This window comes from Equus caballus, chromosome 15, assembly GCF_041296265.1.
Source record: "Equus caballus isolate H_3958 breed thoroughbred chromosome 15, TB-T2T, whole genome shotgun sequence".
NCBI lineage: Eukaryota > Metazoa > Chordata > Mammalia > Perissodactyla > Equidae > Equus > Equus caballus.
Window position 1 is genome coordinate 27,075,278 of NC_091698.1, and position 9,768 is coordinate 27,085,045.

Below are 9,768 nucleotides of genomic sequence, written 5' to 3' on the forward strand. Positions count from 1 at the left end.
CTCATGGGTTTACAGACAGCCTGGAAGATGAGCCTGGGACATTTTGTGCCAGAAAAGAAGTGCTCAAAGAATGATAGAGACACATCGAAAGGCCACAGGAACCAGCATGAAGAAGCTCCCACTGGACAAGTTTGGTTAAACATCAAAAACTAAATAATGGCAGTTATGAAATATAATCCACTGCATACAATAAGAAAGCATGAGTCCATTCTGATATAAATTAATAAACTGAAAGTTCAAAGAGGAATAGGGTATTGGCATCTCAAAGTACTGCCCCCTAAGACACTTATTCATAATTAAGGAGTAACTTCACAGTGGAGGAGCCTGGCAGACATTAGCTTAATCAAATGATCAAAGTGAACCCCATCAGCAGTGGCACAAACTGACGACGTGCCTTCTGAGAAGGTGCAGCACCACCTCATGGTACTCCTACCCAAGGTGCATAACCTGAATCCCATCAAGAGGGAAACATCAGACAAACTCAAGGTGTTGGTGAATTTTCAAGAGTCAAGGAAAGACTAAGGAACTGTTCCAGACTGGAGATGAAAGGGACATGACAACTAAAGGCAACACGTGGTTCTGAACTGGATCCTTTTGCTATAAAGGATGTTATAGGAACATTTGGCAAAACTTGAGTAAGGTATGAGGATTAAATGGTAGACATGTATCAATTGTAATTTCCTGATTTTGATGGTCATATTGTAGGTACTTAAGACAATGTCTTTGCAAGAAATACACACTCAAGTGTGAGGGGGCATCAGATCAGCAACTTACACTCAAGTAGTTCCAGAAAAAAAGTTCTTATTCTGTACATGCAGATTGTTTAATACCATTAGAGTGAGGCCTGTATTCTTCCCTAGTCAGGGGAGATGGGATCCAATTTCTAAACTGCTAAGTGGCCAAAGGTTCAGATGAAGCCCACTTCTACGCAAAAAGCAAAGGCTTGGTGCTCCTAGTGGGGGACATTACATTTCCTCTGTGCCTCTGGGGCTCCCAGTTACCAAGAGGCAAGGAAAAGAGCTACTCATAGTAAGTGGTTAGCCCAAGACAGAGGTTCTCAGCCTTGGCTGCAGTGGAAATCACCTGGAGAGCTTTACTGTTCTGATGCCTGGGTCCCACCCCCAGAGACTGCTTAATGGTCTGGGTGTGATCTGGGCGTTGGGAGTTGTAATCCATCCCCAGGTGATTCTAATGTGCAGCTGAATTTGAGACCCACTAACTTAGGAGGCAGGAGTTAGCCGATCTATTGCTGCAGTAATAAATTATTGCACATTTAGTGGCTTAAAGCAACACAATTATCTTATAGTTCTATACAAGTCCAACACTGGTCTCACTGAGCTGAAATCAAGGTGTCAGCGGGGCTGCAGTTCTTTCTGGAGACTAGGGTGGAATCATTTCCTTGCCTTTCTCAGCTTCTAGAGGCTAGCTGCATTCCTTGGCCTGTGGCCCCCTTCTTCCATCTTCAAACCAACATGGCATCTCTCTGACCATTCTTCCAGTGACATCTCCCTCTGACTTCTTCAGCCGCCCTTGTGATTACTGGGCCCACCTGGATGACCCAGGATAATCTCCCTATTTTAAGGTCAGCTGATTAGCAACCTTAATTCCCTTTTACTCCGTGACCATTAGGTTCTAGGATTAGGACATGAACATCTTTAGGGGGCTGTTATTCTGCCTACCAGTCTGGAAATGTACTGGAGATTTTTCTTTCTTTAGAGGAGAATTGGTTACAATTTTAAAAAAGACAAAGAAGGGGGGCTTAGAGATGGAGGAGGAGAAGACAGACCAGATTAATGATGTAGGGGGTCAAAAGCTCACCCTAAGCAGAGTTTTGATTGGAAAGGGAAGCAGTGAAAAAGAAGGAATGCAGGAGGCATTCAGAGCAGAGCACCAGAGCAGCCTTCATGATAGTTATTGGGAAACTCGCCTGGAACAGCACTGAAGGTGGGAGTGGTATGGGCAGATTAAATAGATGGCTATCTAGGGTGTTCCTCTCCCAAAGGGAAGGGCCTTGAACGGCAGATAAATGCCTGGGCATTTCCTGGAAATGAGAGAATGACAGACAGCAAGGAATGGAGGCAGCAGCTTTGACTCTAAGAGCAGGTAAGGCAAGACTAGGGGAAAGGGCTTTTCTCCTCACCTCTCATCATCAGTTCAAGTGAAAGAGCTAGTTCGAACCAATTTTGTGGAGACAGTAACTAAAGCCACCTCTGTGGCTAATCCCAACACAAAATGCAAAGGTACTAGTTCCATTTTACAAATATTTTTGAGAAGTTAATTGTCCAAGGTGTTAACACCTATAAAGTGGCTGAACTGGATTTTTTTTTCTCTTTTCCCCTCAACTCTGTTTTTTATTATTATAGTCAAGTTCAAACACACAAAAGTAGAAACAATGACCCCTCTTGTACCTGGCTACAATGGACCAACTACTCTCTCCCCCTTCTTCCCACTGTTTTAAAGCTAATCCCAGTCATAGGTCACCTCTAAGAACCTCAGTATGTATCTCTAAAGCATTAAAAAAACCTAATTTCATTAACACATCTAAAATTTAATAAATCCCTAAATAGTGCATGTCCAGAGTTCAAATTCTTCTTTTTTTTTTACCGTTGGTTTTTCGCATCAAGATCCAAAGTCCCTGCATTGTTCTTGGTTGGTATCTCCCTCATGTCCATTTCACTTGATAGGTTCTACCTTTTTTTTTCTCCATGCAATTTATTTGAAGAAACTCGTCATTGGTTTCTGGAATTGTCCCATATTCTAGATTTTGCTGATGGTATCCCCATGAACCATGAACCACTTTAAAGTCTCTGAAACTCTCCTCACAAGGGCACTGTGTTTATAATAATACCGTGAGGACCTACCATCTGCCAGGCTCTTTATGTGTTATTATTACTTCTAACACCTCAGAACATATTTATCTTTTTTTGGTAGATGTAACCTACCCTCAGAGAGCATGCCCCCAGTGGCAAAGTTAAATGAGGGAGCCACTATTACAAGTCCAGTCAACCTGACACCACACCCACACCTTCCCCATTCCAGGTGGTCCCAATCATTGTATTATAAGATTGTCAATCTCAGTGTACGCAACTGGATGACAAGCCAATATTCACGGATAGCTATTCCCAATATAAGAATCATCCTTGCCTCCCCAAAAATACAGGAAAGAAAGAAGATCAGCCAACTGTGGGGGAAGGAGCCAATGCAATGGCTAGTCTTTACTGGAAAGAAGAAACTTTATAGCACATTTTGAGTAAGTTAGTGCAAAGATTCAGTGGGCCAGCTGGTGGGGCACCAGCTTGTAATGGGCTCCACAGCTAGGGCACCGCTGGGTCTCGCCTTTGTGCAGCCAGAACCAGATGACAGCACTGTTGTCTTCTTCACCTGAAAGGAAAAAGGTGGTTGAAGGTCATCCAGCCTAGAAGGGGAGACTTTCAATATTAATCTCATCCTCAGCCACCTCTGAGACACAAAGTTATGGCTGACATCTTAAGGAATCAGTTCAAGCTCTCCTCACCACTTTTCAGATAAAGAAACTGAGGCCCTGAGTTTACCTGTGAGTAAACTGACCTCATATCAGAGTCACTATAGTTCTAACAGTTCCCCTGCATATGTAGAATCCCAAAGCAGAGTCCATTCTGGTATATATTCCTAATGCCTAAAACGGTGTCCGGCAAAGAGGAAGTACAGTAAATATTTTCTGGATGAGTACTCCTTCATGCTGCATCTCCAATGAGCCAGTATTAAAGACAGTCTATGTCTCTTTACAGTAAGGATGACCTACTCAGGCTAATGAGGCTTGACTGCCAGGACCCTTAGAATAACTCATTTACACACATATCCTCTTTATACACATAAACAAAAGATTTGAAGCAGCTTGTAGACATCCTGTATAGTAGGATATATTAAATAAATGAATAGGGAAACAGTGGTGAGGTACTTACAGATGCAGCCCACTATCCGCTTGTTGGTGATGGAGGGGACTAAATTAGGGTCTTCCTTGGTGCCTGAAGCTGCCTTTGGGGCCAGTATATTGTATGGGTCCTGAAAAGACAAGAATTGAACCGTTACGTCAAATGACCTCTACCCTCTGGAGGCTAGCGGTACTGTTCCCACAAGCCAGGTTTCCTGGATCAAATGCTCCCAGAGAGGAGACTGCTCTGATCCCATCCGTGAGCTCCCAAGAAGACAAAGAAAGAGGTCTCTCCTCACCAATCCCTTCCGTGCAGCCATCAAGACCTCCCTTTCCAGCCCAGTCGCCTGCTCGTCATCAGTAGGAACACCACCTAAAGGAAAATACTGAATTAGGATGTCGCCTGAACTGCTCACGACGGAACACGCACATACATAAACCTTTGCACACAGTTCATAAACTCCTAAAGGCTACCCATACACATTGTCCCCTAAGGACCAGAGTCATGATCCCCAAAAGTGGCAGCACAGGGCATCTTTCTTCCTTCAACCACGGAGGCCAATATTTCACGACGTTTTTTTTTAAAAGCAGATCAATCAGATTGCTAGTGGGGATCCTCCAACATGAGGTGGGCGCAGATCTGAAGGGCGGCTTAGCCTCCCACATCCCGGTTGCAGTCTCCGTTGCCCAAGGTGACCCGGCACCTCCGTTTAGGATTCTTTCGCAGCAGGGTCAGTTCCGAGGGCGAGCAGAGGCGGCCGGGAATAACAGGGAGACGCCCGCGGGCCCGAGGCGCTCGGGGCCGTGGAGCGGTCACCAGGGCTCCGAGGAGCTGAACGGCCAGCCCCGCTTTGCCGCCTCTAGCCCCACCCCGCGAGGGCAACGGCGCCGGTGCTGGCGCGCCCGGCCGGCCGAGTACCTCCAGATGCCATAGAGCGCACGGCGGCGACTCCACGGGGACCGCGGGCCCTCAGGGCCTGCGCGGACAGCGCTCCAGCTCCGCGAAGTAACCTTGAAGCCATCACGCCCGCTACAAACAGCAGCACTTCCGAGGCCGGGCTCCAAAGACGGGCGGGACTTCCGGGGCAGGGCTCTTTGCCTTCGGCGTCACCCTTCCGCTTCCGCCCGCCTGGGAGCCCGCCCCGCTCACGTGACTCCGCCTGCGGCGGCAAAGGCTGCGCATGCTCAGTTCTGCCTCGGTACTTCCGCCGCGCAGCTCCGAGGTCAGAGTAGCTGTCACGGTCTCCCCTGTAGGTTCTTGGGGCTTAGCGCTTTACTAGTGCGGAGATGTGGAGTAAGTCGTTTTGCGTCCCTGGGACTCAGTGACCTCGTCTGTCGAGAGACTTGCTAGACCCCAAATGATCTAAATTTTGGAGTAGGCTCCTAAAGGCCACTGTGTTAATTTTTACGCTGGTTCATCTGGCAGTGGGTGAGCCACCGCGAACTTGTTCCATTGCCCCAGTCCTTAAGAACTTGGGCAGGACCTACCCGCAGCCTTAGCATCAATTTCCTGTTACAGTTGTGTTGAGGTGATGAGGTCATTGCAAGTGAGGTCCAGCCCTGAGGCGGAGCCCGCGATGGGGAGGCGGGTAGGGCCAGATTTAGGACCCCTCCCAGGACGAAGGCTCTTCGTGATGTAGGGGAAGGGGTGGACACACCGGGAAGTTATTAACCAAGGAAGAGGTCAAGGGAGGGGGCAGCGGGAAGGGGAATTGATAATGGGAAAACGGAGTCACAGAGCGTTCTGGGACCAGAGTTCTCTGTTTAAAACTGAAAACATCTTCCATAGCTCCCCATTGCCCACAAGCTAAAGTATGCAAGCTTCTTAGCAAGGTGAAATTCGAAAGGCTTTATAAACACTGCCCTCCATCGGTTCCTGGGACTGTATTCACCTTGTCATATAGCCCTGTCACACTCTGGCTGTGTGCAATATCTGTTTCCCTACCAGACAGGAAATCCCTTCAGAGCGGGTATTATGCTCTTTCATCTTTGACTCCTCAGTTCCTTGCAGAGGCCCAGAGATCAAGTAAATTTTAGTAAATTCACTTCTTGGACAGAATATACAGAATCAGTTTTGTAGGGCTTCTCCTGGCTCTGTAGGGTCAATTTGAGGTAAATCGGGGAGGGTTGAAGTCCCAGGTGTTCCCACCTGTCCTGTGCAGGTTATATTTTCAAAAGGACCAGGTGGAACATTCCTACACAGGAGCACATCTAGTCTTCATGGGTGCCCCCTCCACTGAGAAAAAAAATGGTGTTTATTTTGAGGCCAAAATTGTCTTGATCCTCTTTAAAAGTGGGTTTGGCTTTGAATGGCTTCCACTGTTACTCCCTTCTCTCTTACCTCCACTGCAATCCCTCAAAATTAAATTGGAAAAAAAAAAATTTCCTTAAGTCCTATGAATGTTCCCCAAGAATCTATAGTTGATTTGTACCTGTGGTTAGATGTTGAATGCTGGGAAAAGAAGCATTGGTCCAGAAGACAGGTGTTCTGGGATGGAACCCCACCAGCTAACTTAGCCGGTCACCTTTTCTTTTGGCCACCATAACCTCATCAGTAAAACTCCGATTAGTCTAGATGAGTATTTCCCAAAGTGTATTCCATGGAATCCAGAGAGGGGATGCTCTCAGTAAAAAGGACTCGGTCAAGACACTGTCAACGAAAATAATCCATAACCAATCTATAAATGAAAATTTGGGTGAGTTTCTTCTGAGCTAAAATGTGAGGACTGTGGCCCGGGGCCTTCCTTCCCAAAGGAAGAAAGGGCACCAAAGTAGGGTGTACAGAGTGGTTATATACCCCCAAAGAGGATGTCTCACATATGACTGAAATGTCCCTTTTACAATAGTCGTGAGACTGCTCTGTCAGCACAGTGATGATGGACACAGCAGGGTGGCAGGTCTGCTGTCTCAAGCTGGGTGGTCACAGGTGAACTGGGTGGTCAAAGATGAGTGCAGCAATCAGTTCCTAGCCTAGGAAGAGGTGCTTATCCTTAAGGAAATGCCAATGTGGGGGAAGTTGCACTTTTATCTTAAGGGCATTTGTTCTTGCCGTAGTAAATGATTAAAGCAGATATACAATGCATGCTTAATGGCCACGTCAGGCCCTTTTGGAAAAGCAAAGGCCGAATTAGGTTTACACCAAATGGCTTCCTCACATGCTCCAATATATCCTGTTGCTTGCCATTTCTATTTGTCAACACGGAAATCCTGCATTTGATGACCACCCTCTTGGGAATGTACATTCTAGCATATTAAAGTTTCTGATTAGGGCTGAAGCAGAGAATCCCGTTTAATTTACCTATGGTTTAAGCCAGAGTTTTCCCATCTTAATTGGCCACTCTTTCCCAAGGAATACCTACTAACCCAGCTCTCAGCAGACCAGTGAGAAATTCAGTTCTGATGTTACAATTCCCTGCCACCTGACCATATATGGTTTATTCCAGGCTACAAAATGGAAATAGAGTTTAGGCTTGTTTCTCACTCTCACAGTAGGCTTGCCTAATCATAGGACATTTTTGCAGGTTCTCATTCAGCTCACAAAAACCCTGGGATTGGGGCTGGCCCCGTGGCCGAGTGGTTAAGTTCCTGTGCTCCGCTGCAGGCGGCCCAGTGTTTCGTTGGTTCGAATCCTAGGTGCAGACGTGGCACTGCTCATCAAACCATGCTGAGGCAGCGTCCCACATGCCACAACTAGAAGGACCCACAACGAAGAATATACAACTATGTACTGGGGAGCTTTGGGGAGAAAAAGGAAAAGAAAATAAAATCTTTAAAAAAAAAAAAAAAAACCCTGGGATTATTTAGACTATATGGGAGAGCTCCAATGTGAGGACCAGGCTTCAGGGTATCAGCCCCATCGCCTGCTGTCTCTGCCTCCCACCACCCTCCGCTCACACCCCTGCCCCCAATGCCTCCTTGGGAAATAGTTTGGCTTGGGGAACAGTCTCCCACTCCTGCTCCATCATTGTCTTTGCCAAAACAATAAACTTTTATTGAGCATTATTTTTTACTTTTATAGGATAATTTGTAGTAGTCAAAATAAATGCACATTGTAATAAGTCAAACAACATATATGTGTAAGAAAATTTAACTTAACAATTTTGTGCTTATCCCTTGTTTCCTTTCTCTGTGCCAAGGTTTCGCAACTTTAGCTCTGTTGATGTTTTGGACTGGATGAGTCTTTGCAGTAAATGGGGGTCGCTGTCCTGTGTGCCTTGAAGGATGTTCAGCAACTATGCCAGTAGCACTCCCCAGTGGCGACAACCAAAATTGTCTTTCGCCCTTGCCATGTGTCCCCTAGAGGGCAAAATTGCCCTGATTGAGAATCAGTGCTCCATGCTCATATAAACATATTCAAACAAATGCACATATTTGGGATGTTTCTTAAAAATGTACAGATCTATAAATGAAGATAAAATACAAAAATATGTAACTACTATACAAACTATTAGTAAGTTGCTTTTTTCACTTAAAAATATTTTGTGGATATCACAAATCAATACATAGATCTAATTCATCTTATGTAATTGCTGCATAATGTTCCCTCCTCTGAATGCACTACGATCTACCTGACGTTTCCTCTTTGATGAATATTCAGAGTTTCTGGTTTTCTGCCTCAAACAATGGTGCAATGCACGTCTGTGTACGTATAGCCTTATATTCTGGAGCCTTCATTTCTGAGGAATAGGGCCAAAGAATGTGTACATTGAACATTATAACAAATTCTGCCAGGTTGTATACCCAAAAGTTTGGAGCAATTCATGCTCTACCAGCAGGCGTGTGAGTGCCACTCCCTGCCTCCATGCCCTGACCGTTACCGCCTTTTACAAAGTTCCCCCAGGAATGAGTAAAAAAGGAGATGCTGTTGCTGTTTGCATTTTCGGTTCCCTGACTTCTAAGGCAGCTGAGCCTCTTTTAGTATGTTTATTGGTCATTTGCATTTCCTTTGCTGCGAACTGCAGAGCTCAACCACTCGGGTGGGCAAGCTCCTTAACCTCTTTTTTGCCTCAGTTCCTTTTCTTTAAAATGGGCATAGCACCACCTCTGGGGCTGTTGTGAGGACTAAAGGTATTAACACTTGTAAAGCACTCAGAACTGTGCCTACCACATTATAAGCGCCCAGTTAATGCTGGCGTACAAACTATTTAATATATTCATAGTTGCTTGTGTTTACCTAGAGGAACTCTGGGAGGATGCACAGGAAACTAACACAAGTAGCTACCTCTGTGTATGCACGGGTTGGGGGGACACGACACTGGGCCCCTGAGGGCAGGGGTGGGAGTGAGACTTCACTGCAGACCTCTCATGCTATTTGGGGTGTTTTAACTATGTGAATGGATTACCTATTCAGAAATAAAATAAACAGTTTTTTAAATTGTCTATTCATATTCTTATTTGGGGAGGTTGTTTATCTTCTTGACCTTCAGAGACGCTTTGAATGTTAGGAAGATTACATCCAGTCCTTTCCACGGGCCAAGGCTGGTCACTATTCAAGAGTGAGTAAAACGTGGTTTCTGCATGGAATCTCAAAGTGGAAGGGCAGGAGGTTGTTCTTGATTTGGGCAGAGTTCACACAAGCTTGAAGTAATGTGGTCAAAAAGGGACTTAATCTGCATTTTTGTCACCCGAAGGAGCAGCTCCGACCACAGAGGCCCTGACCACTTAGAAGGTACAAGTCAGGCCAGTTTTTAATTATAACAGGGAGTCGGGGAGATGGTTGCTGAACGCAGGCCTGCCCAGATCCCACATCAGCTAGGGACAGTCCAGAACCCCGAGGGCCCCCTATGGAGACCTGATGAAGATGTGACAAAGTGGCTTAACCTCCGGCAGGCTGCTGGGAGCTGGGACCCTTCCTGCTG

The 9,768-nt window shown here is 46.0% G+C and overlaps 1 protein-coding gene and 1 long non-coding RNA gene across 2 annotated transcripts; one reads left to right on the forward strand and one right to left on the reverse strand.

Annotated features, from left to right (window-relative positions):
• Positions 1 to 3,182: 3,182 nt before the first annotated feature.
• On the reverse strand, positions 3,183 to 5,427 carry COX5B (cytochrome c oxidase subunit 5B). Its single transcript, XM_005599811.2, has 4 exons — positions 4,830 to 5,427; positions 4,210 to 4,283; positions 3,942 to 4,041; positions 3,183 to 3,381 (listed from the first exon to the last, which is right to left on the reverse strand). The coding sequence occupies exons 1-4, from the start codon at positions 4,930 to 4,932 to the stop codon at positions 3,269 to 3,271; spliced, it is 390 nt and encodes a 129-aa protein (XP_005599868.1). The 5' UTR covers positions 4,933 to 5,427; the 3' UTR covers positions 3,183 to 3,268.
• Positions 5,108 to 8,276, forward strand: LOC138917643 (uncharacterized). Its single transcript, XR_011425917.1, has 2 exons — positions 5,108 to 5,204; positions 8,047 to 8,276. It is a non-coding gene; the product is annotated as an uncharacterized lncRNA (long non-coding RNA).
• Positions 8,277 to 9,768: the final 1,492 nt, after the last annotated feature.